The 27,493-nt window shown below is 42.2% G+C and overlaps 1 protein-coding gene across 1 annotated transcript in view; it reads left to right on the forward strand.

Moving 5' to 3' along the window:
- Positions 1-24,686, forward strand: part of MARCHF10 (membrane associated ring-CH-type finger 10) — an 84,676-nt gene extending 59,990 nt beyond the window's left edge. Inside the window, exons 8-11 of the mRNA XM_063459363.1 lie at positions 5,932-6,044; positions 6,616-6,726; positions 17,581-17,623; positions 23,627-24,686. Coding sequence (XP_063315433.1) covers positions 5,932-6,044; positions 6,616-6,726; positions 17,581-17,623; positions 23,627-23,649 — 290 coding nt within the window. The 3' untranslated portion in view covers positions 23,650-24,686. The remainder of the gene's footprint in view (positions 1-5,931; positions 6,045-6,615; positions 6,727-17,580; positions 17,624-23,626) is intronic.
- Positions 24,687-27,493: the final 2,807 nt, after the last annotated feature.

Raw genomic sequence — 27,493 nt, forward strand, 5'->3', positions numbered from 1 at the left:
AGCCGCCGAGCGCTCTGTAAAGAGCGCTCAGACGGCTGCAGCTACTTTCCCCCCCCCTCCCCTGTAGGTGGCCGAGCTGCACTCCGGTCCGCGGTCCGCGGTCCCGGCCGGAGTGATGGGAAGGTGCACACTGAGTGTGCACTTCCTGTCAGTCCGGCCGGGTACAGGAAACAGAAACTCCTGGGAGTTCCTGTTTCCTGTACCCGGCCGGACTGACAGGAAGTGCACACTGAGCACCTTCCTATAACTCCGGCCGGGACCGCGGACCGCGGACCGGAGTGCAGCTCGGCCACCTACAGGGGAGGGGGTAAGAAGGGGGGGAGAGAGAGAGAGTAAAAAAAGGGGGGGGGGGGGAGAGAGAGAGAGAGAGTAAAAAAAGGGGGGAGAGAGAGAGAGAGAGTAAAAAAAGGGGGGGGGGGAGAGAGAGAGAGAGTAAAAAAAGGGGGGGAGAGAGAGAGAGAGTAAAAAAAGGGGGGGGGAAGAGAGAGTAAAAAAAGGGGGGGGAGAGAGTAAAAAGAGGGGAGGGGGGGGAGAGTAAAAAGAGGGGAGGGGGGAGAGTAAGAAGAGGGGAGGGGGGAGAGTAAGAAGAGGGGAGGGGGAGAGTAAAAAGAGGGGAGGGGGGGAGTAAAAAGAGGGGAGGGGGGGAGAGTAAAAAGAGGGGAGGGGGGAGAGTAAGAAGAGGGGAGGGGGAGAGTAAGAAGAGGGGAGGGGGGGAGAGTAAGAAGAGGGGAGGGGGGGAGAGTAAGAAGAGGGGAGGGGGGGAGAGTAAGAAGAGGGGGGGGGAGAGTAAGAAGAGGGGAGGGGGAGAGTAAGAAGAGGGGAGGGGGGGAGAGTAAGAAGAGGGGAGGGGGGGAGAGTAAGAAGAGGGGAGGGGGGAGAGTAAGAAGAGGGGAGGGGGGAGAGTAAAAAGAGGGGAGGGGGAGAGTAAAAAGAGGGGAGGGGGGAGAGTAAAAAGAGGGGAGGGGGGAGAGTAAAAAGAGGGGAGGGGGAGAGTAAGAAGAGGGGGGGGAGAGTAAGAAGAGGGGAGGGGGTCAGTAAGAAGAGGGGGGGAGAGTAAGAAGAGGGGAGGGGGTCAGTAAGAAGAGGGGAGGGGGGGAGAGTAAGAAGAGGGGAGGGGGGAGAGTAAGAAGAGGGGAGGGGGGGAGAGTAAGAAGAGGGGAGGGGGGGAGAGTAAGAAGAGGGGAGGGGGAGAGTAAGAAGAGGGGAGGGGGGAGTAAGAGGGGAGGGGGAGAGTAAGAAGAGGGGAGGGGGTCAGTAAGAAGAGGGGAGGGGGGAGAGTAAGAAGAGGGGAGGGGGGAGAGTAAGAAGAGGGGAGGGGGGAGAGTAAGAAGAGGGGAGGGGGAGAGTAAGAAGAGGGGAGGGGGAGAGTAAGAAGAGGGGAGGGGGAGAGTAAGAAGAGGGGAGGGGGGAGTAAGAAGAGGGGAGGGGGGAGTAAGAAGAGGGGAGGGGGGAGTAAGAGGGGAGGGGGGAGTAAGAAGAGGGAAGAGAGGGAGTAAGAAGAGGGGAGGGGGATAATAAGAGGGGGGAGTAAGAAGAAGAGGGAAGAGAGGGAGTAAGAAGAGGGGAGGGGGATAATAAGAGGGGGGAGTAAGAAGAAGGGGGAAGTAAGAAGGAGGGGAGATAAGAAAAAGAGGGGGTAAGAAGAAGGGGGGAGTAAGAACAAGAGTGGGGAGTAATTAGAAGAAGGGGGTAAGAAGAAGAGGGGGGAGTAAGAAGAAGAGGGGGGAGTAAGAAGAAGAGGGGGAGTAAGAAGAAGAGGGGGGAGTAAGAAGAAGAGGGGGAGTAAGAAGAAGAGGGGGGAGTAAGAAGAAGAAGGGGGTCAGAAGAAGGGGGTCAGAAGAAGGGGGGTCAGAAGAAGGGGGGTAAGAAGAAGGGGGGTAAGAAGAAGGGGGGTAAGAAGAAGGGGGGTAAGAAGAAGGGGGGTAAGAAGAAGAATGGGGTAAGAAGAAGAAGGAAGGGGTAAGAAGAAGAAGAGGGGGTAAGAAGAAGAAGGAGGGATAAGAAGAAGAAGGGGGTAAGAAGAAGGGGGGAGTAATAAGAAGAACAAGGAGGGGGGTAAGAAGAACACAGGGAGGAGGGGGGTAAGAAGAACACAGGGAGGAGGGGGGTAAGAAGAACACAGGGAGGAGGGGGGTAAGAAGAACACAGGGGGGGATGAGAACACACAGAGGGAGGAGTGAGAAGAACACCGGGAGGGTGGAGGGGGGATGAGAAGAGCACAGGGAGGGTGGGTGAGTGTGAGAAGAGACCGCTAGGGGAGGGTGGGGGAGAGGAGAGACCACTAAGGGTCAAGGGAGAGCTCTAAGGGACAGAAGGGACAGCTCTATAGGACAGGGGGCAAGACAGGGAGCTCTTTAACACTACGCGCGCACACACACACACACACACACACACACAATGCATCCCTATACATACACAGAAACACACAATGCATCCCTATACATACACAGAAACAGAACATGCTTCCCTTACACACAGAGAAACACACAATACATCCATTACACACACACACAATGCAACCCTTACACACAAAGACAATGCATCATTTGCACACATACACATACACATACAATACAAACCCTTACACACACATGCAAACACACACACTGTTTTTCTTACATACACACAGAAACACAATGCATCTCTTACACTCAATGCACACACATACAGACACACACCTTGCATCCCTTATGCATACAAACACAGATTCACACAATGCATCCCTCACACACAACCAGAAACACATAATACATCCCTTATACACACAAACACACTGCATCACCTGCACAAACTGGTATCCCTATACACTACATACCATAAGCACACATATGAGATAACACATAAGACATCCCCTACACACTCCACTCCCTGTGAGCGAGCTCATGGGTGGGTGGAACAAATAAGTGGACTTATGAGTGGGCCTTATGGGCATACTCACCGTCAGGCACTGGGGCCCAGACCTTGAGCTGTGTAAGAGGCCCCAAAAAAATGGAGCTGCTTCCAATTCTCCCAGAACGTTGAATTTTGTGACCACAGTTGCAAACAGCCTCCAGAGGTCCTGTTCTACACCAGACCAGTGGAGCCAAACTGCAGCCCATCATCATCCTCATCTAATTGTAAGTAGGCAATCTAGTATATTATTAGTGACACTAATCTATAATTTACCTCACATTAAAGGGACACTATAGCTTAATGAAGTGGTTCTGGTGTCTATAGCTGGTCCCTGCAGGCTTTTTAATGTAAACACACACTGTGTGCAGCACTGGCGTTAGTTCATATGGCAGATCATATGGGTGGGGCATTGTGATGTCACATGGGGGGGGGGGGGGCGGCAAATTTATATTTTGTCTAGGGCGGCAAAAATCCTTGCACCTCTGATCCTGGGCAGGTGCACCAGTCTACTGGTGACCCACAGGAGGGGAGTGCACTGATTGCACTGCACTCTCCTCCTGCCCAGACCCGTCTTGACCGCAGTGCAAGTGCCCTCTGCCCCTAATTTACAGTGGCTCACACTCACAACAAGCAGTGCCTAGAGCCCTTTGCAGAGACGGAAACAAAGAGGTTCTGCAGCAGCTGGCCGTCCTGCAAGCATTACATTAAACAGCTGTTCCCCATGCAGCCACAGATGGCGTTGTGCTGGGAGACTGTGATTACTCTTCACTTCCTCCCAGCCTACAGAGCAGCGCATGGGGGAGAGAGGAGGAGGCATGATTTAATCTTGAATAAATCCTCTAAGCCAACCTTTATAAATTTGGGGGGATCAGCTCTGTTTCCACAGTTTATTGGTGTTTGCTCTCATCTCTGTATTAATATTGAGGGATGTCTAAGTAGTAACATCAGTGTGTGTCAGCAGGGCCAGCCGTTAGGGTGGGCAAGCTGTGCGGTCACGCAGGGTGCCATGACAACAGAGGCGCCCGGCGGCCAACACAGCTCACAAGTTGGGTACACCAGCATATTTAATTTAAACGATTCGCTGGTGGTCCACTGGTGCGCACCAGCAGTAGGTGCAGTCAGATCATATCCTCTCCCTCGTGGTTCCGGCGCTCAGTTAGTGAGTCAGAGCACAGGCTCAGAGATTCTCAGCCTGTGCTCTGACAACATTGAAAGTCAGAGCCGTGAAGGAGCGGGTATGGCAAAGAGCTACTGATTAGCATAACATCAATATCCGTTATAAAACCAGGAAAAGGTGGGCATGGATAGTGAACTGATTTGGTGGCGCAATGGGCCACTTGACTGGTTTTGCCCCCCAGGCCTAAGGCTGCCAGCCCTCCCCTGTCTCCTCCTCTACTGCGTTGATTCCCTTTATGTATTTAAATGTTTCTATCATATCCCCCCTGTCTCGTCTTTCCTCCAAGCTATACATGTTAAGATCCTTTAACCTTTCCTGGTAAGTTTTATCCTGCAATCCATGAACCAGTTTAGTAGCCCTTCTCTGAACTCTCTCTAAATTATCAATATCCTTCTGGAGATAGGTCTCCAGTACTGCGTACAATAGTCCAAGTGAGGTCTCACCAGTGTTCTGTACAATGGCATGAGCACTTCCCTCTTTCTACTGCTAATACCTCTCCCTATACAACCAAGCATTCTGCTAGCATTTCCTGCTGCTCTATTACATTGTCTGCCTACCTTTTAGATCATCAGAAGTAATGTAGTAGGTCCAGGGTAGGTAGGAGACGGCGAGACCCCAACCAAGCTGCGGCGGTTCGTGGGGTTTTCAGTGGTTATGGTGCTCCAGCGCAGTGCTTATGGTACTCCTCAGTACTAGGAAGCGGTGATTGACAGAGGTACCCGGTCGGGGTGCAGTCGGTCCGTCACACCATAATTCGTGGCGAAACGCGTCATCACGCTACCCACGTCATCATGTTGTGGCCAAAACTGAAAGGGACTGGGGGGAGAGCGGATGAGATATAAGGGAATAGGATTGAGGGACAGGTGGTGGGGCGCGAGGACCGGAGCAGGGCAGACACCTCTTCCGTTGTAGCAAGTGCAAATGCATATAGAACAGCGCAGGGAGGTTGTTGGGAAAAGTATTGGTAGAGCAAGGAGAGAAATTAGAGATCTCTTCCCTGATTGTAGACATGTTCTCAGTGAAGTGCGTTGCAAAGGTTGAGGTGCTCAAGTTAGCAGGAGGAACAACAGGACAAAGAAGAGAGTTAAAATTGTGAAATAGGTGTTTAGGTTCGCGGGAGAGCATAGCTATGAGATTATTGAAGTAGTGTACTTTTGCAGAGGAAAGCGCAAAACCATAGGAGGGCAGCATACATTTATAGTGGAGGAAGTCAGATGCAGAGTGAGACCTTTTCCAGCAGCGCTCAGCAGTTCTCGAGCTTTTTTGGAGGTATCTGGTCAGCTTTGTGTGTCAAGGTTGTAGTTGGGGGTGCTGGCTGCGTTTAAATGTAGGAGTTGCCACAATGTCTAGTTGAGAGGAGAAGGTGGACTTGTAGAGGGAGGTTCCATCACATGCTATATGATGCTTTCCAATAGGCTGCAGTAAATTGGCTTCCAGTTCTTTAAGCGCTTATAAAACCTCACAAACTGCAAAAGGGCTTGAGTTGCTAATTTATCTAAGAGCTGTGTTCAATTCCCCTAATCTGCATTCACATTAATGATCTGACTGGCTGGATTAATTAAGCACTGTCTGTCCGTGATTGTCTATGGCACTGTTTACGTGTAATGTCTAGGTATAACTGCACATCGACAAGCATATTAAAATCCTTAACAAGCCATAGTATCTGCATTATTGTTAACGTATCTGCATTGCATTATATTATTGGCTGCAGTGCTTTACGGAGCTGGGTGTTTAACACGTTAATCCTTGCATGTAAAGGGGAGATGATTCCTGGTTTGGGGTGGTGTGAAGGGCTTTGTATAAGTTACATATTGATAGGAAGCGCTGGCGTGTCTTGTTAAGTGATGGGTCGTCTCTTGCAGGAGCTGATCTGGACGCTGTGAAAACCTGCGAGATGTGCAAACAGAACGTTCACACAGAAATTGATGGGTTTAACTTGAATGAACATTACAGAAGACATCAGGAGACAATTCAGGTAACCTCATGTCTATGGTGTACTGCCCTGTGTTACTGGGTATTGCAGTACAATGCTGCCCTCTGTCTCTGAAAGATGGGTATTGCAGTGGCATACTGGCCTCTATTGCTTAGAGCTGGGTATTGCAGTTCAATATTGCCCTCTGCCAATAATAGCTGGGTATGTCAGTGCAATATTACCCCTGGTAGCTGGATATTTAGGTGCATTGCTGCCTCTGTCACTTTCCCCTGTCCGCATCCTTAGAGCGCCGCATGCTGCTACTAACAGCAGGTTTTACAAATAGCTAGATAGGTGTCTAATTGGGTAAAACAAACCCACGTTCAGGTAAATGTGCATTATAATAAGAGGTGTTTTATACCAGAGACCAATAATTCTTCGAGCATAATGAATATGGTATAATTCAGCTTGAAATCTATTATTAATACTCTAACAACACAGACTGTTCCAGTTTTAACAAAGACTGTTCTAGTTTCACTATTGAAAAAAAAAAAGTAAAGATCCCCATCAAAATCTTAATGCACAAAAAATCAACTAAGCACCCACTTTAACCCCTTATTTTCCCGATTTTCAGGAGCAGAGCGCCCTGGAGCCAAGCTTGTATCTGTTACTGTTGCTCCACCTGTATCAGCAAAGGTACGAAGAGCTCCTCCGGCTGAACCGCACTCGGGATCAGGTAACAGAGGTAGGTAAAACTCAGACATTGTCTCATATCCCTCGAGCGACCCATTATACCACACTGACATCTTCCTGCCGCTGTAATGATACACTGCCAACCCACAATTACCATAATCACAGAGTTCTATACTTTCATTACAATGTTTCCACCTTACCTATCCCGTCATTCTACCACTTAAGTCGAACAACACACCCTGTGCTGCTATTATAAACCCACCATTGTAGCAGAACAATGCTATTAAACCAGACCTGAAGAACCAAGGATTGAAATATGTATACGACAACACAACACATTATTTTAGTCTTCATTATTGGACTGGACATATCAGGTTATTGGTTCTACAATGGCCTGTTCTTAAAGGGGAACAGGCACGCCAGACTGGGCCTTCACGTCTTCGCTTGTGATGTAATTATAAACTACTTAAATAGCACAAAAAATATTTGACTTTAATTGAGTTACCAGGTTGTCTGGAAGTGACAGTGCCCCTTTAAAATCATAATTTTTTTGTTAACTGATAATTGAAGGAGGGGAGGCTGGTAATAATAAGAGATTGAGGCAGTTGTGCAGTTATTGTATAAGCTCTAATATTTAAGTAGGCTGCAGACGGTAGGGTAAGTAGAACGGTTCTGGTGTACCTAATGTACCACACAGGAGAGAGGGAGACGGACTAGCACTAAGCTGCTCGAAAACTGGTAATGATAGGGATTCACTAAAAACCTATATAGAGCAAGGGAAAATAACTCTCTAGAAGAGTGGGAATACCAGGAGCTGGCTCGGTGACTAATGGCTAAAATACTACTAAATAGAGAATAAAAATATAAAAATATAAATATGTGGTACTATGCCTTTAAATCTGGAATAGACAAAGTATCCCTATAAATGTGCAAAAATGTGAATAAAGGTGCTATGAGTGGAGATCTCAAATAAACGTAATATCCCTTTAAATGTGCAAAAATACAAAGAGAATGCTGCTATACCTTTAAATATCCTTTAAGAATGTGCAAACATGCAAAGCAGTGCTATATAGGGGGGTGATAAATAGAAAAAAATCATATATATATATATATATATAAATAGATACAAAAATACAAAAAGGAAAAAATGAGAGACCAAATTCTCTGCTGGATGACCAACAAATATGTATGAAACTGGTGTCTATATCCCAAACAACATGAGGGATAAATGATACCTGTTGCAAATAATATACTTCGTAAAAGATAGAAGTAACAAATAAGCTATACAGTACAAGGAACTGTTAGCTTTAGGCAATAAAAATGGAAACAATATATCGCTGGAAAACTGAAGCATAAAACTGGATCACTTCATATAAAAAATGCCAGTTTATTGAATATATTAAAATAACTTGGAAAGGGGGGCGGGGCCTGACCGCCGAACAGACCGGTCGCACCAAAACAGAGCTCCGGGCGAGAACCGACAAACGTACAATACAGATTGAAACTATCACATCAAAACTACTAAAAATACACAGCAGAGAAGCGGTGCGACCCCCGAGGCTCACATAGCCGGATTGCCGGACTCTGAGAGGCGATCAGAAGCGGAGATAGGGCTGCGGCCTACCCACGAGGGCAGGCGCGGGAGAGGCGGCCGACCTCCCTGCCGGCGGCTCGGCGGGAAAAGCTGCAACCCCCAAGACCCCGTTTACCCCCCCTGGCCGGAGAGGGATATCCCGGCATAACCAAGCGTCTGATACGAGCAATACCTACCTGCCAAGCACACTGACACCGTGAGCGAGCAGTACCAACTACACATCGTGCAACCCCGAGCACCTGAGGCCTAGTCAAAATGGCCGCCCTGCAGGGCCCAAGAGACAAAAAAGAGGTCAGTCATACCCCATCCCATACCCTGGAAGCCCTAGACCGGCTGGGCCTGACCTTCTGCACAACACTGCAGGACAGGGGGGTGACCTACCAGAGTGCAGCACAAATAGTGGCCTCGTGGATTAGGCCAATCACCCGCCGACGCTACTACGGGCACCCATCTCTGGCCTTTCAAGCGGCCGCGCGGACATCGACTACCGGCACAGCACACCAAGAGGCCACTCGACCTGGGCGATCACGCCCTCCTCCGCCCGCAACGGTACGAGACAACCAGGCGGATCGCCCTAAGACCCAGCACAAATCATCACTCCAGCAAGACCCCGAGTACCACTCCAGGGCCGCAACGGCAAGCCACATCGACACCCAGGCACTGTTTACACAGATCGGGGACGGAGATGGGTCGGAGCCAGAACATCCACGCCACTCAGGCATAAGCGAAGTCCTCCACGCACACGATATCACCGGCGACCTACAGGACGACCAGCACGCCAGCAACACCTTCCACACATCTGGCATAGGGTGAATGGCCCGGACTCGGCAGTGGGAACCGCGAGCCCCATGTTGTGCAGTATATGGGATCACGGGCCTCAATGCGAACTCTACTTAATATAAACGTGAGCCAAAACAGTAATACGTGATATCCTATGCATCCATGATACAACGTTCCTTATTCTGTTTATTATTATTTGCTTTGATATCCTTTTCTATGTCGCCTATGTCGAACCCAACAACCATACTTGTACCGCCCTTAGGCGATAATAACATGGTCTTGGGTGTTCACAACGACGGATAGTTGAATCCTGCGTAACTGTATAGCCCAATCCTCCTAATCTGATGTGTTATCGCTCCACTGTCTATCTCTCCTATTATTATAAGAGTAAAATGTACAGTTAAAAGACAACCTATAAAGTCTAACCAGAAAGTGAACACCCTAAGAACGTACGTTATGCTCTAAACCCATAATAGTGATACCAACATGTCTCTACTCTAGCCTATGTAACTACAAAATAGTGCATGATCTGACACTGCTATATTTTATTTTACCTTTCTCAACGTATAAGCGTTGACTTAGCTTGTTCGCTAGAAGAGTTAGTAAGCTACACTTAGGTTTTAAGTGAAAACCCTCCTGCACCCTGTGTATGCTCAACATGGTGCCTAGCCACCTAGCGGTGACGATCCTTTACACATACCCCAGAAAAGTTAGTTAACCTATGTCTATACCGGGGGCTCTGCAAAGTATACATTGTACTGTGATATAAGGGTATTGCCAGATCATCTAATCTACACGCTGACTTACTATATAATAACTACTTACTCCTAATTTGAAAAGCATGTTTACTATGTATAAACCCGTGACCTCTTAATTTGAATAGCATGTTTAATACGTATAAACTTGTGATCTCTTAATTTGAATAGCATGTTTTCTATGTGTAAACTCGTGACCTCTTAATTTGAATAGCATGTTTACTATATACAAACTCGTGACCTCTTAATCTGAATAGCATGTTTACTATGTATAAACTCGTGACCTATCCTCTGGTATCTAAATATATATATAAAATTGTGCATTGTTCCTATGTACCCCATTGTAACCTATGTTTCGAATTGTGCAAGTGGACTGCCTTTGGGGCACCGCATGCCTGTATGTTATCTTAATATGCACTGCAAAAATAAAAAATTTAAAAAAAAAAAAATAACTTGGAAAAAGTTAAATATAATAAAAATACAGGTCACACTAGATTCAGAAGTGCATTACCAGACTGATGCATAGAAAAATAACAGCAAGGACCTTCGGATTGTTAAGGATGGATACGGATTGTGATGATTCAATATACAGCTGCCGGTGAGGATGGCTTGTGTCTGTGAGCACGTCCCGAGCAGGAGCCTCACTTCAGGGGACGTGCAGGACAGATGCCTCCGGTGGCGGTACTTTCCAAACAGGTCCTGCGTATGGAGATTAGTGGTGCTGCTGGTACATGCGTCTGATCCCGTGTGTTGCTGGGACGCCTGTCTTACGCGTTTCGTAGGGAATGGGCCCTACTTCATCAGAGACATAATAGTGTCTAGTGCTTCAGTTCTTCTTTATATACATTGCCTAATTATCAATCATACGTTTAGGTGTTTAAACCAATATATTCTATACTAATAAAAACAGTATTTGTACCTGCATAAAATGATACATATATATATATATATAAAATGCAAATCATTGCCACTAGGGTAAAAATAGTATTTATAAAATTTCATAAAATGTAGACAAATACATAGGACCGGTAAATGCAAAAATACAAAAAAGCAATATATGAATGTTCCAAATGAAAGTAACATATATAATGAATTAATTAGAAATGATAAAATGCTGGACATAAAATACTGGACATAATTATATATACATAAAGATTAATAGTATATTAACTACATATGGATAACCAATGCTAGATAGGTACCATATAGGTATAGTGTGAATCCATCCTTCTAGGAGAAAACAGGAGAAAAATAATAATTAATGATAAATAATATAATAATATACAAAATATAATAATATACAAAATAATAATAAATAAATAAATAAATAATCCCTGGTGGTGGTCTATAACTATAAATAAAGATGGGAAAAAAATAAAAAAAAATAAAGGATAGGGACTTTAAATAAAGATTTAAAAAAAAAAAAAAGAAAAAAAAGGATAGGGACTTTAAATAAAGAAAAAAAAAAAAAAAGAAAAAAGAGAGACTTTAAATAAAGATGAAAAAAAAAAATTAATAAAAAAAAATAAATAAAAAAAAAAAAAAAAAAACCAGACATAAAAAATAAAGAAAAGATATATATAATTTAACAATTTAAAAAAAAAAAAAAAATTGATTAAAAATAGGGGGGAGAGGAAATGATCAATGAACAGCTGGACAAAAATAATATTATAGGAAGGCATTAAGCTCAAAATCTACATTGAGTCCCTTAGGGGCCAAAGTCCCTAACTTAAAAATCCACTTGGCTTCTGTCTGATCTAGAGCCTTATCAATGCTACCTCCTCTCCAGTGGGTATTCACTTTCTCAATAGGCATAAATGCAAGTCCTGTGGGGTCTCCCCCATGTATCTCTTTAAAGTGCTTGGAAAGATTATGAGTTGGAAGTCCCTTCTTAATATTTCTAATATGTTCAGCAATACGTATTTTTAGGGGTCTTTTTGTACGTCCAATATATTGTTGTGGGCATGGACATGTTATTAAATAGATGACTCCTGATGTAGTACAGTCCATGTTGGTCTTGATATCATATTCCTCTTGAGTAGTGAGGGATTTAAATCCAGTGGTTGTGTCTTCTAATGATGGATTATTTCTACATGCTAGACACTTCTTGCATCTTGTGAAGCCACTGATGGTACCTTGATCCAAATCAGCACTTTCAGGTTTAGTGGTCGGTGCCAATATAAGTTGCAGGTTGGGTGCCCTAGTAAAAATAATCTGAGGTTGATTGTCGAGGAATTTAGATAGCGTTGGATCATTCTTAAGGATCCCCCAATGCTTCCTTAGTGTCTTCTGTATTGTATGAAATTGATGATTATATTTAGTGATGAAGGTGGGTGCTGAATTGGATACTTCTGAGGTACTGGGTTTCTTGCATAAGGTATTCTCTCTTGGGGTGGTAAGTGCTATATCCATAGATTCTTCTAATAGCGTTGGGGGATAACCCTTTCTCAGGAATCTCTGTTTCATTTCTTCCATTTGTGACTTGCACACTTCATTATTCGAGCAGTTGCGTCTTACCCTCCTGAACTGGTTCTGAGGAATGTTTCTTAACCATGTTGACTTGTGATGACTGTTAAAAGGAATAAAACTATTACAGTCCACACTCTTCTTAAAAGTCTTGGTGTTGATTTGTCCCTCTTTGATGTAGATATCCAGATCTAAAAACTCAATGTGTTCTTTAGAGTGGTTAAAAGTGAAGTTCAGATGATATGGATTGTTGTTAAGATAAGTTTTAAAACTCTCTAAGGATCCAAGGTCTCCTTTCCATATGAAAAAGCAATCGTCGATATATCTGAGCCACAGGGACAGATTTGCACCAAATGGGCAATGGGTCCATATAAATTCTTCTTCCCATTTGCCCATAAATAAATTAGCGTAACTTGGCGCAAATTGTGTCCCCATGGCCGTGCCTTCAATCTGTAGATAAAATAAGTCATGACACCAAAAATAATTATGTGTGAGAATAAAAACGATACACTGGATGAGGAAATCAATTTGGTCATTTTTTAAATCGGAATATGTTGCTAGGGAGAATTGTGTGGCCTCACATCCTTGGAGGTGTTCAATTACTGTATAGAGAGAGGTAACATCAGCAGTGACTAAAATCATCTCATCTTCCCACGTAAAATCAGATAAAATGTTTAAAATTTGAGTGGAATCTCTGAGGTAGGATTTTAAACATGGGACCAAACGTTGCAGATATTGGTCAACGTATTCAGAAAGGTTTGAGGTGAGGGATCCAATTCCTGATACGATTGGCCTTCCAGGAGGTTTTACCAGTCTCTTATGTATTTTTGGTAGATGGTAGAATACCGGTATCCTTGGGTATTGGACATACAGATACTTGTATTCTCTTTCATTTAAAATCCCTTTATCCTTTCCGTAATTCAGTATTTCCTTAAGTTCGTCTTGATATTGGATAGTGGGATCACCTTTCAATTGCAGATACGTATTAGTGTCTCCTAATAATCTCTGATTTTCCTCCCCATAGTCGCTGGTATTGAGAATGACCAATCCACCACCTTTATCCGCTGCTTTTATTGTGATGTCTTCAGATCTCATGAGTTGTTTAAGTGCATTCCTTTCTTTTCTGGTCAAATTATCTTTCGTGATTTTCTTGGTGATCTTGCTCCTAAAATCTTTCTCGACCATTTTTTCAAATACTCGAATGGAGTCATTTTTCATGTGTTGTGGATAGAAAGTGGAGGTTGGGTGTAGCCCAGTATGAGTGTAATCCAAATCTGTTTCTTGTTTTGCCATGTCTTTTTCAAGGAAGAATTTCTTAATTGATAACTTCCGTATAAATTTGTGTAGATCTATAAAAACGTTAAAATCTGAATTTTTAGATGTAGGAGCGAACTTAAGGCCTTTTTTCAAAAGAGATGTTTCATCGGAGGTAAGGATCCTATTGGATAAATTGAAGATATTTATTTCCTCCTTTTCTGTTGTGTCTGCTGTGTCTGTTCTTCGTGTAGTTCTGCTTCTTCTTCTAGATCTCTTAATGTTCTTTTCTTTCTCACATCCGGAGACATGAAATCTTCCACTGAAAATCTCTTGGGGGGAATCCTCCCCCGTTTCTCTAAAAAATCATTCTCAGTGTGGATACTGGAGATATGTCTTTGATTATTCTCCAAGTTAGTCTTTCTGTGATCTGGAGGAAGGATTCTAGGGCTTGGGGATGATATTTCCTTAAAGTCAGACGATTTTCCACTTCTAGGTACAAAGGAGGTCTGTCTTGGATATTGTTGGTATCTTCCTTGATCTCGGTACTCTGTGTTTCTGTGTTCATACTCTGTCTTTCTGTGTTCATATCGTTGATGGTGTTGGTTATATGTGACACGTTGTTTCCTGTTCTGTGGTGGTCTGTTGTATGTCCAGTCATTAGTAGAATATTTTCTAGGGGTCTTCTGGGATAATAGAGCATCCCTATAGGACTGATGGTATTGGGGTCTAGGTTCTGTTCTATGCTTGATAGGAGAATTGTGAAATGGTCTCCTATCTTTCTTCCAATTTCTCTGAATTTGATTCCTATAGTCGGCCTGATCCCTCATTATTTTCTTTCTTTTGACTTCCCTGATGTCCTTCACTCTCTTTTCGATTTTTTCCAAAAGGCCTATATAATCACCACTCTCCACTAGGGGTCTGATGGAGGCCTTTAATTCAGTAATTTCATGATCTAGTTGGGTCAAATCTTTTTTTCTTTTCATTAATGAGAAACACCATCAACAGTAACGAACCCTTGTCCAATAGCTGATCCCACTTTTTAAGTAAGGTCTGATCATGACGTTTGTATGTGGATCGTTTATATAGTCTTAAGCCTCTAGGTACTATGTTGTTGTTCACATAGAAATCTAAAGTGGCTATGTCCCACCACACATGGACCTCTTTCTCCATGGTTTTACCTAGTTGGTAAATGAGGGATCTAACACTGTCTGACTTTCCCTGAGATGGGGGAATAGTTTCAGTTGTGGGTAAATCACTCTCCTTCAGTGACCAGGTGTCCATGAAGGATTTTCTGTCTAGCCTAATAGAATCAATATTCCTGCTTAAAGCCATAGTCTTACTCAAGAAACCTCAAAAAGTGAAATTAATAGGGTAAGTAGAACGGTTCTGGTGTACCTAATGTACCACACAGGAGAGAGGGAGACGGACTAGCACTAAGCTGCTCGAAAACTGGTAATGATAGGGATTCACTAAAAACCTATATAGAGCAAGGGAAAATAACTCTCTAGAAGAGTGGGAATACCAGGAGCTGGCTCGGTGACTAATGGCTAAAATACTACTAAATAGAGAATAAAAATATAAAAATATAAATATGTGGTACTATGCCTTTAAATCTGGAATAGACAAAGTATCCCTATAAATGTGCAAAAATGTGAATAAAGGTGCTATGAGTGGAGATCTCAAATAAACGTAATATCCCTTTAAATGTTATTTTGTATATTATTATATTATTTATCATTAATTATTATTTTTCTCCTGTTTTCTCCTAGAAGGATGGATTCACACTATACCTATATGGTACCTATCTAGCATTGGTTATCCATATGTAGTTAATATACTATTAATCTTTATGTATATATAATTATGTCCAGTATTTTATGTCCAGCATTTTATCATTTCTAATTAATTCATTATATATGTTACTTTCATTTGGAACATTCATATATTGCTTTTTTGTATTTTTGCATTTACCGGTCCTATGTATTTGTCTACATTTTATGAAATTTTATAAATATTGTTTTTACCCTAGTGGCAATGATTTGCATTTTATATATATATATGTATCATTTTATGCAGGTACAAATACTGTTTTTATTAGTATAGAATATATTGGTTTAAACACCTAAACGTATGATTGATAATTAGGCAATGTATATAAAGAAGAACTGAAGCACTAGACACTATTATGTCTCTGATGAAGTAGGGCCCATTCCCTACGAAACGCGTAAGACAGGCGTCCCAGCAACACACGGGATCAGACGCATGTACCAGCAGCACCACTAATCTCCATACGCAGGACCTGTTTGGAAAGTACCGCCACCGGAGGCATCTGTCCTGCACGTCCCCTGAAGTGAGGCTCCTGCTCGGGACGTGCTCACAGACACAAGCCATCCTCACCGGCAGCTGTATATTGAATCATCACAATCCGTATCCATCCTTAACAATCCGAAGGTCCTTGCTGTTATTTTTCTATGCATCAGTCTGGTAATGCACTTCTGAATCTAGTGTGACCTGTATTTTTATTATATTTAACTTTTTCCAAGTTATTTTAATATATTCAATAAACTGGCATTTTTTATATGAAGTGATCCAGTTTTATGCTTCAGTTTTCCAGCGATATATTGTTTCCATTTTTATTGCCTAAAGCTAACAGTTCCTTGTACTGTATAGCTTATTTGTTACTTCTATCTTTTACTAAGTATATTATTTGCAACAGGTATCATTTATCCCTCATGTTGTTTGGGATATAGACACCAGTTTCATACATATTTGTTGGTCATCCAGCAGAGAATTTGGTCTCTCATTTTTTCCTTTTTGTATTTTTGTATCTATTTATATATATATATATATATATATATATATATGATTTTTTTTCTATTTATCACCCCCCTATATAGCACTGCTTTGCATGTTTGCACATTCTTAAAGGATATTTAAAGGTATAGCAGCATTCTCTTTGTATTTTTGCACATTTAAAGGGATATTACGTTTATTTGAGATCTCCACTCATAGCACCTCTATTCACATTTTTGCACATTTATAGGGATACTTTGTCTATTCCAGATTTAAAGGCATAGTACCACATATTTATATTTTTATATTTTTATTCTCTATTTAGTAGTATTTTAGCCATTAGTCACCGAGCCAGCTCCTGGTATTCCCACTCTTCTAGAGAGTTATTTTCCCTTGCAGACGGTAGGGGATCGGCCGCCTCCCTCGTGCCGTCTGAGTAGGCCTCCTGTAGGCCTCAGGTCTATCCCCTGGGCTTTATCGGCCGATTGCTTGATAATGACTGCTGCTGTGGTAGACCCCTGTCTCTTGGGCTCTCAAACAGGCAGTTTTATGGTTATTTGCTGTGATTTTGGCTGAATTTAGGCTGTTTTACACGGGGCTCAGTCAATGAGCGACCGTTTAGCTTGGCTGCTAGGCTCCGCCCCCTGGCCTTAAATTTTAATTCTCACGTTAGTAAATAACCTTGGATGATAAATCTAAAAATGAATAAATGCGCATATTTTACTCAGTTGATGCTCTCTGTCAATGATTTGGAGTCTTGCTCTGCTCTAAAGTATCACCTTCATCTTCTCCTGCTGGGGTAGACTGGGTACTGTGTGGACACCAGGGGGAACCCAGGTAAATTGTCAAACCATGCTGAAATGGTGGGACAGTACCAGTGCATTCCTGGTACCATTTTTGATAGTTGAGAAGGCAATTGGCCTTCTAATGTTCTATTACTTTAGCTGGTTGGTTTAGTGAAGAACTCCGAGAGTATTTGGTGCAGAAACTTTGGCTTGGAACTGTAGGATTTTTATCCACATTTGGGTCTTTTGAATCTTGTGGCATTAAGGTGGCAGTGACGTCAGATCTCTATTGCCTATGAAAGGTACGTTTTTCAGCACAACACTCAAAGGAAATAAAGGGAAGTAGGAGAATCTAGTAAAAATGTTCAAGTCCCATGTCGTCATTTAAATCTGAGATTTATCTCCCATAAAAGGATTGCTTTCTTTCTTCCCATCCCCGTTTCGTTAACGCTGTATTTATTTATTTCTTTTTCTAGATTGCAAGACGGATTTCCCATTTCAGTTTGGAAAACAATGAAAGTAGGTCCATTTCTTTTTTTAAAGGCCTAATTTGATATTTAGGGTGCTGGGTAAAGTGCCGGGGAAGGGATCTGTCAGTAAGGCGAGATGTCGTTCCTTTAACCCTGGGACAGATTTAGTGAATAGTGATAATTTTGTAAAAATATTATTCTAACCTTAAAAACTTTCTAAGTTTAATAGGTAGGGATGTGCAAGGGCAAAAAATTTGGTTCGGTTCGGCTCTTCCAAAATTCTGGACTTCGGCAATTCGGGACTTTGGCACTTCCAAAATTCGGGACTTCGGCAATATCCTAACCCTAACCCTACCCCCTAACCACCACAACCACTTACACATCTAGGGTTGGGGTAGGGTTAGATTCCTCTCATCATTCATGTAATTTTCCCTCCCTCTCTTCTTTTGCCACTTTTCAGAAATCCAAAGCACTTCAGCACTTCCGAAATTCGGCAGTTCGGACAGTCGGAAGCATGCGAATGTCTGAATTGCTGAAATCTGTCCGAATTTACATTCGGAACTAAACAAATTGCACATGTCTGATAATCGGCCCCACATGGTAAGATCATGTGATCTCTCATTTATTTGTAAGATATAAATAAAAAATTGTGGAGTTGACTGATAAGATAATATAGATCATGCTGCAACTTCTGTTAGATTCATTAATATATTTTCATGAATGAAGCTACTAGGAACTGATAAACTACATGTCTACTAAACCCTTTTCTTTTGATGATTTTCATTAAGTAGATCTTTGTTTTATTCAAAGTCAACAGATATTCAGCAACAGTACACAATATATCAGCTCGAATAAAAATATATACATTTTGTGGATTTAAATAGGGAAGGTTTGGGAATCCACCAACAATAGAAGAAAAGGCTACATAGACTGTATGTGTAATTTAAAAGTCTGCTCACCAGGTATGGTAGATTACATGGTAAGGGTGGTTTCCACTGAAATACTCTACATGTTAACCTTTGGATGAGTTCTAATGTGAGTTTAATCTTTTGTTGTAAGGGATATTCCATATTAAAGGAGCACTATAGGGTCAGGAACAAAAACATATATTCCTGACCCTAAAGTGTTAAAACCACTATCTAGCTCCCTTGGCCCCCTTTGCCTCCCTAAAGATAGTAAAATCGTACTTGTATTCTGCTGCTTCTGCCTGTGAACTTCCTATGACCTCTGACATCAGAAGTGGTGGCCTGATCCAATCATAATGCTTCCCCATAGGATTGGCTAAGACTGACAATGAGGCAGATCAGGGGCAGAGCCAGCACAATTCAAACACAGCCCTGGCCAATTAGCATCTCCTCATAGAGACTAATTGAATCAATGGATCTCTATGAGGAAAGTTCAGTGTCTGCATGCAGAGGGATGAGATACTGAATGTTTGGATGCATTTTAGGTAGCTATGACCCAGGAAGGATCTCTAACAGCCATCTAAGGAGTGGCCAGTGAAGTTATCATTAGGCTGTAATGTAAACACTGCATTTTCTCTAATTATTCTACTCACCAGAACAAATTCATGACTATAGTGTCCCTTTAAGGTATTCACTAAAATGAGAATTTTTAGAAATTCAAAGTGAATTTTTCAAACTTTAGCCCAAAATAGCTGAAGTTGGAAATGTTTTCATATTTGGCTTTTGTGATCTAAATGTTTAAGTTCACAATGTATTCCTGATAACTCACGTTTAAAGGGACACTATAGGCACCCAGACCAATTCAGCTCATTGAAGTGGTCTGCGTGCAGTGTATATTTTTTCCAGAGAAACTGCAATGTTTACATTGAAGAACTAAGTCTGCCTTTCAGAGGCTATCTACCAGACAGCCAGTGGAGGCGCTTCCTGCATCCAAACTGACCTTGTGGTCTGGTATCTAACACTGGATGTTCTCACGCTCATCGGGGGACATCGGAGGGGGCAGAGTGTCGACCCAGCGCCGAGGGACATCGGCGCTGGGATAAGGTAAGTAAATAAAGGATTTTTAACCTTTTATTCAACAGATAGTGGGAGGCAAAGGGAGCTATAGTGCCAGGAATACAGCTTTGAAAACCTTAATTGTTTTTCAGCTCAGAAAATAAAGAAAGAAGTAAGTCAAGTCAAATATATGTAACTTTCCACACAAGCAGACTATATATAAAGACGTCATGTAATTGTACGCTTGTTCAAGCAGAGTTCTCATCAACCTATAAGCCCAAAACAACTTTAGCGGAATTAAGCAGTTTTAGTGTATAGACCGTGCCCCTGCAGTCTCCATGCTCCATTTTCTGCCCTTTAGGTAGCCCTAGCCACAACTCCCCTAGCTATGACTCAAAAAGCCTGCATGAAAAAAATGATTTCAATTTCAATCAGACGTTAACTTGCTTTAGAACTTTTTATCTCTTCTATAAATTTAACTTTAATCTCACACAGGAGGTTGGCAGGGTCTAGAAAGCTATTAATGGAGCAGGAGCGAAATAAATTCTATATTAAACTGTGCAATAAAGGACCTAGAATATATAGGTTCCTTTCCAGGAAGTGTTTAGGAAGGCTGTGCATGTTACTTGCAGGGAGGTGTGTCTAGGGCTGTATAAACAAATTGACTTAACTCCTAAGTGGCAGACAATTGAGCAGTGAGACTGCAGGAGCATGATCTATACACAAAAACTGCTTCATTAAGCTAAAGTTGTTTTGTTGACTATAGTGTCCTTTTAATATCTAAAAAATACTGGGAGGGGGCAGGAGGAGAAAGGAGGGAAGAAGCAATATGTAAGGAACACAATATAAACATATAAAATTGGACAACAAGATTAATAATTATTTTCTATCTATGCTACAATTCTCATATTTCTTTCTATTCCTTCCTTTTTCGACCTCTCGTGACGTTTTATGTAGTCATTCAATAACCAGATTATAAAATAACAAAGCATATTACTTCTAGAAAACCCCTGTCTTAGATCCATTGGGTACTGGGACAGCCATTTTTAATGTAGGCATACCAGTCACATGACTCATTCTCCAGTCCCAAGACATTTATCTTGTTCGTAAGTTAGATATTTCTGTTAACTAATATCGTCCTAGAAACTTCCAAGTGAGTAATGATCCGCCCTGAATACGAGTCACTCGTTAACAGAAATCCCCGAAACATGTGCCCCTTCTTTGCTCCGCACAGCCTTTTGTTACTTACGATGTTCTAAATTTACTGTAATCATCTGTTCCCAAAATTAGCGTCTCAGCAATGTTCCTTCATCTCCAAGGTTGCTGAACCCTCAGATAAAACTATACTGACTGCAAATTAGCTCTACCAGGAAATAAAAATAGAAAACGGATGGAATTCACCTTTTGTTGTCTAAAAACCATAATGAATTTCTATAGAAAGCAGTGATGGCTATCCTTGGCAGTCCAGATGTTTGCACACCCCACATGCCATGATACTTACACCGCCATTAAGAAATCAATTGAATAATCAAGACTTATGTTAAATAAACTACCGTGATTAGTTATTTGATTTCTTCGTGCCTCCCAAATATCCCGATTGTGCGAGACAGTAATGATTTTTGGGTCCTCTCCTGCCGTCCCGATTTTGTTCCCTGGTGGCAAGCTTTTGGGGACACCAGGAAACTGTCCAAAAAACGCATTGCGCAAGCACATCGTTGGACGCACTTGCACTACTCAAACAGAACTCCCTGCAAGTCGTGGCCTCAATTGGCTGGCCTGCTTGATTGACAGGTAGTGTAACCAAAAACAATATGGAGGATACAGTTAAAGATCTGCAAACAATAAGGCCTACAATAGTGTGATACAGTTTTAAAAATAATCTGTGCGCTAGTAGAGTTGCACTTATAGCAATCAGTATATCGCCTTAGGGTGCCTCCCCTTGGAATACTGGGGGGCTGATCCAGGACCCCCCCTTCCTCGAGAGCCAGCCTTATCACCAGTATGGAAGATGGAACTCCAAATGTATTTCAAAAAAGTGCTTTATTGCATACAGACAAAAATGATGAATAAAATAATAACAAAAACAGCTAGAGACCCCACTTGTCACTTGAACGGTGAGGGTTTGGTGTATGTTTGTACCTTGATTGACAGGTAGTCTGCGTGCATTCCTGCAATGCTGACCTGCCAGTAATTCGGTTGGACCTGCCCTCTGCCTTGGTAGGTCTACCCCTTTGAGCGGAGCCAGTGGCGTTATCGCGTCCCTCCAACTCCCCTCCCCCCATCTCTGGCATCCAGCATTGTGGGATGCCAATGTTGGGCCAGGAATGTATGAATGCTACATACTCATGGGGTAGCACTTTTTATGTCCCGCTGAACAGCATGAATATATAATGTATTCTCCGTAAAGCACGGCAGACATATGCATGTGTGGGTTGTACTAGGTGTTCCAGACATGCCATAATAAAGGGCAAATAGGTGCTCACAATACCTCGCTATACTTACTTGAACAAATCAGTCCGTTTGAAGTAAAACGAAAAAAATACAAAAACTTGTAATGCACAAAAAATACTTCTAATATAATATAGTAAATCTTGACATGTTAAAAAAATTACTAAGAAATGTGCTGCACACGTTTGTATCTGGAATATCTACGTCTAACACAATTTGAGAGATTTGGCCATAGATAATGTTTGTGTGATCAATATTAATGAAATGGTGAGGAGGGTGAGGATTTATATCATAGAAAATGGTGACGTTTTGGAACCGGGGTAAGCAACCTTCAGCACTCCAGCTGTCGTGGATTACATATCTCAAGGTCATTACGGGATGTAGTCCACAACATCTGGAGTGTCGAAAATTGCCTAGCCCTGGTTTAGAACTAGAACGAGAGGTTTAAGAGAGATTTTTATAAAGAGGGATATTTAAAGCAACGGGGAAGGATTTAAATGGCTGCGTATTAAGTAACAACACTGAGCTCTGAACTTTCATTTTCCATCAATGGGTTCGGTCACTGAACCAGGAATTGTGGTGAAGGGAAAATCTGATTAAAAGATTTAGACCAAAGTAGCTGAATTTTTCTAGGCTGTTTTTTTTTTCATTTATTGTGGTTCACTGTTGAGTGAAATAGTTATACAGGTTTTGTTTTACTAAAGTGAGAACTTTTAGTTAATTCAAAGTGCATTTCAAATTTAAGGACAAAGTAACTGAACTGGAAACATAGATTACTTGGAGAATTTTTCTACTTTGGCTATTTTAGTCTTAAAGGAACACTATAGTGTCAGGAACACAAACATGTAATCCTGACGCTATAATGTTAAAATCAATATCTAGCCCCCCTACCCCCTGGCCTCCCTAAATATAGTAAAATCGTACCTTTTATTCAAGTCTGCTGCAGCTGCTGACTCTACCCCTGATCTGCCTCTTTGGCTGACATCATCAGAAGTGGTGGTCTGAGCCAATCACAATGCTTCCCCACAGGATTGGCTGAGACTGTGAAGGAGGCAGATCAGGGGCAGAGCCAGCACAAGCCAAACACAGCCCTGGCCAATCAGCATCTCCTCATAGAGATGTGTTGAATGAATGCCTCTATGAGGAAACTTCAGTATCTCCATGCACAGGGTGGAGACACTGAATGGCAGTCACACTGTACAGCACTGCACCAGGAAGCACCACTAGTAGCCATCTGAGGAGTGGCCAGTGGAGGTATCCCTAGGCTGAAATGTAAATACAGCATTTTCTTTGAAAAGACAGTGTTTACTGTAAAAACCCTGCAGTAACTGACTATACTTGCCAGAACAAATACATTAACCTGTAGCTGTTCTGGTGTTCTTTAAATCAGAAATTATCTATGCTTTCACTTTGAGTTTTCAAAAATGCTCACTTTAGTGAGTAACCCAGTTATTGATTTTAACCTGTCCTGGGTTCTATGACTCTGACTACGACACAATAACAATTTGCCAGTGCTCTCTATAAAGAAACTGTCTTTCAATTACCAGAGATGTTTTCCTCTCTTTCTATCGCTGTAGTGTGATGATCTGCGATCGAGAATGGAATGTAAATTGCACAATGACACGATCTCTCTCTATCCTCAGACAATGACCAGGATTCCACCTGAACTCCCAAGGACAGATGCAACATTTGCCGTAATACTAAGCTCTCTCCATTCATATTAGCTTTAACTATTAATGGCCTGAAATCTACAATCTATCTGTGGAAATTAACAGGTGTTTTCTGTTTTTCTTTAAACAATTAAAAGTCTGTCCCTGAACAAATCAGTGACTGGTGATTAAGTGCCACCTCCTTGCACAGTCCCGGGCATGAAAAAACTGCCAACTCTGTCATAGCCATGTGAATAGGTTGGGATGCAGGGACTGAGAAGGCCATAAATTAGAGAAATCACATGTCATACACGCAGGAGGATAGGCATGGATACAGTGGGTACAATAGGAATCTTGGTAGCAAGGGAGGGTTGGCAAGAAGGTCAATGGTCCCTGGGCCACCAGTGTACAGGATATGTGGAACACAGCCTCGTTGTGCCATTCTTGGTTAAAAGCAGGAGGTGCATTGAGATGTTGATATACAGAATAAGGAAACAGGAAGGAATTGTGCGGGTCCTTTGCTAGCCCAGCAATGTGTAAGTTTGTGCATGGACTGGTGGCGCAGAACCTCCAAATCCTCCAGGCTGGGACTAGGCCACTTGTATCTTTCCCAGGCTATGGTGAGCAAGTGACCACAGGGGTGAGATGAGACAGTACCCAAGACATTCACCGCATACCCCTCCTGTCATTGGTGACAATGGTGTTGTGTGAAACAGACTGCACAGACCTCTTGGAGAGTGCTCTGAGACTGCGCAGGTCATACTGGTAGACACTGCAGGGATATGTGATGTCTCACCTTGAAACTCCAGCAGTTTACATCTGTCAAACCCGTATAGTGAATGTTCTCTGCGAGTAGAGCCAATCACAATGAGATCTGTGAGGGTTTGTGCAAAAAATCCTATTTGTTTGTACTTTACCCTCCAGGCCAACCAGCCGTCACCCTGTGTGTCAGACAACAAATTACCGAATAGATTTCAAATCTCTCCCAAATTCCATTTTCTCTAAAGTTTAGAAAGGGTTGTCTTAAAGATACAGAGCTCTAATTCACAGTAAAAAAAAAAAAAAAGGGTGCAGAGCCATGGTTCCTTCATTTTTTTTGGAATTGTAATCGTAATTAATTGTTTACTAAAGGGTTATCCCCCATAACTACTCCCAGCTTGACCCACTTTCCCCAACCTCATTTTTTATTAATGTAATCATAATTCTATTTAGTAAGCGCCAAAACAAATCATTCATTTGATATCAGCAATATTACAAGGTCTTAAAATTGCATGCCCTGAGCTACTAGCCAGGCCAAAAGTTACTTGCCACGGAGTCTATGGCATATCTATCTGTGGGGAATTTGTTCTTGCCAAGGTTGAATTTTCCCTTGCCCAGTGGCGAGTGGAACATTTTGAGCCCTGTAAAATATACAATAATAGCATGCAACCCAAGATTTGGAAAAGAATAGCTGGTGAATTTATTAATCGGATATTGTGTTTAACCCGTGTTTGACCCAGCAATATCAGGCACACTTTAACTTTATAAAGGAGAATAAAAACATTGTCATGGCACTGTCCCTTTAAATCACAATGCTAGCATTCTGGAGTAATATTGTATATCATTACAGACAGACAGATGTCTTCAAAAATGTACGCTGCACATACGATTTACATGACATATGGAGCTTGCAGAGCATTCTGCACTCCTGTAAACACTGGCTTAACATATATATGCATTCTAATAAAGAATTTTTGTTTTGTGTTTATTTGGCAATGTAATCACCTTAATTAACATGGCGTACTGAGCTAACATAGAGCAAATAACGTGCAATGTTTCTTAAAGGGACACTATAGTCACCAGAAAGTTGTTATGGTGAGTATAGTCAGTCCCTGCAGGTATTTTGCAGTAAACATAATCTTTTCAGAAAAAGGCAGTGTTTACATGACGGCTTAGGGATACCTCCAGTGGCCTCTCCTCAGATGGCTACTAGAGGTTCAGTGTCTCCAGCCTCTCCCTGCAGGGTTCTCAATGTAAACACTGACTTTTCAGAGAAGACCAGTCAATCAGATGGCCGCGCTACTTCCTCGTCCAGTGCTGCACAGTTTGAAACACTGGGGTTCTGCATCTCCACACTCTGCATGGAGGCGCTGTACTTTCACCATAGAGACGCATTGGTTCAGTGCATCTCTATGAGGAGATGCTGATTGGCGCAACACAGTGTTTTGCAGCGCATGCGGAATAGCTTCCCAGTGCTTTCCTATGGGAAAGCGTTGGAGTGTCTGAGATCATCAAGTTTGATGATCTCAGTCGCGGAGGCGGAGCCAGATGGAGCCAGCCACTGCAAGACCGGCGCAGCATGGGAGAAAATTTGAGTAAAATCACTGTTCCAAAGTGAGGGGCTGGTAACCTAAACAGCCATACCAGGACTATAGCGTCAGGAATACATCTTTATATTGTTCCTTTAAATGTTAATATTTATAATGTAAATATTTTTTTCCAACAACTTTCATTTAGAGCAATTTCATACAAAATACACTCTTAACAACAAAGGAAAGGATTTTCATGACGATTGATTATATATATATATTTAATGCAACGCTGAAGTTGCTGCCAATAATTCAGCTTTGGTTTGTCTAACTCAGTCCATGGCTGCTTCTGGGCCTATATCCTCGCCCTGGCTCAACCCAGGTAAGTCCGGTGGAGCCAGCTATGTCTGAAGGCCTTCACGTGCCTCGGCTGCAAGGCGAGGTCCACCGGAGTCAACAAGTATTGTCGGAGTGATGGAGTCACAGAGGAGTCACAGAGGCTTTCCGGGTCTTCTGAGGTCTTGAGGAACTCGAGGCTCTATGCACCTTCCCCATTGTTGGTAACTACTGTGGAAATATTCACAATATGGGCCGTGGGGTGGCGGGATCTCCAAACTAAGCGGCCATATTTGACAGCAGCCAAACCACACCCCATATTTTTAAATATAATTAATTTAGTCTAATCCAGGTAACTCATCAAAATGTTCATAATGATAATTTATGTTTTGGCAATGAGCATCATCTAGTTTAAATAGGCAGAAATTGGACTTTAATAAGAAATTAATTTTATTTACTTGTTTATTGCACCTGCACACTGTTTATTCAAGTCAATCCCCAGGTTAGCATTCTAGTGACATCTAGTGGACAATCAAGAAATGGTTTCAGAATGTAAACTATATCATAAGTTTACATTTGGTAGTTGAATACATAGCTCTCCTCTTTCATGGATTTGTGACCCAGTGGATTCTGATGGTTAAGATGGGAAGCAGGATACCTTTTTAATTTTTCTGTCACACTAGTATTTCCTGCTCTCACTGGGTGCCTGGCAGTAGCAACCGACTGGGTTATTCACTAAATTGGGAATATTTAGGAATTTAAAATGTGATGAAGTGGGAAATAATGCCTGCCATCTTTGTCTGACATCTTTTAGTTTTTGGTATATTTGGCCTAAAATATAAAATTCACTTTGACTCAATTCACACTTAAAAAAAACAACCCGTATGGGTACTATAATATAACCTCCCCAGTGTTCTTACATTTTTCTAGAAGCATACCTCCCTATTTAGAAGGGACAGCCCCCATTTTGGGTCCAAATCCCTCTGTCCCTCTTTTCAAGGAGCTTCATATTGTTGGTGTATCTGAGTGTATAACTGAGCTCCACAGCAATAATACTCCCAGTAATGTGTCTGAGTGTATAACAGAGCTCCACAGCAATAATACTCCCAGTAATGTGTCTGAGTGTATAACAGAGCTCCACAGCAATAATACTCCCAGTAATGTGTCTGAGTGTATAACAGAGCTCCACAGCAATAATACTCCCAGTAAGGTGTCTGAGTGTGTAACAGAGCTCCAC

Source organism: Pelobates fuscus, chromosome 6 (genome assembly GCF_036172605.1).
Source record: "Pelobates fuscus isolate aPelFus1 chromosome 6, aPelFus1.pri, whole genome shotgun sequence".
NCBI classification, from domain to species: domain Eukaryota; kingdom Metazoa; phylum Chordata; class Amphibia; order Anura; family Pelobatidae; genus Pelobates; species Pelobates fuscus.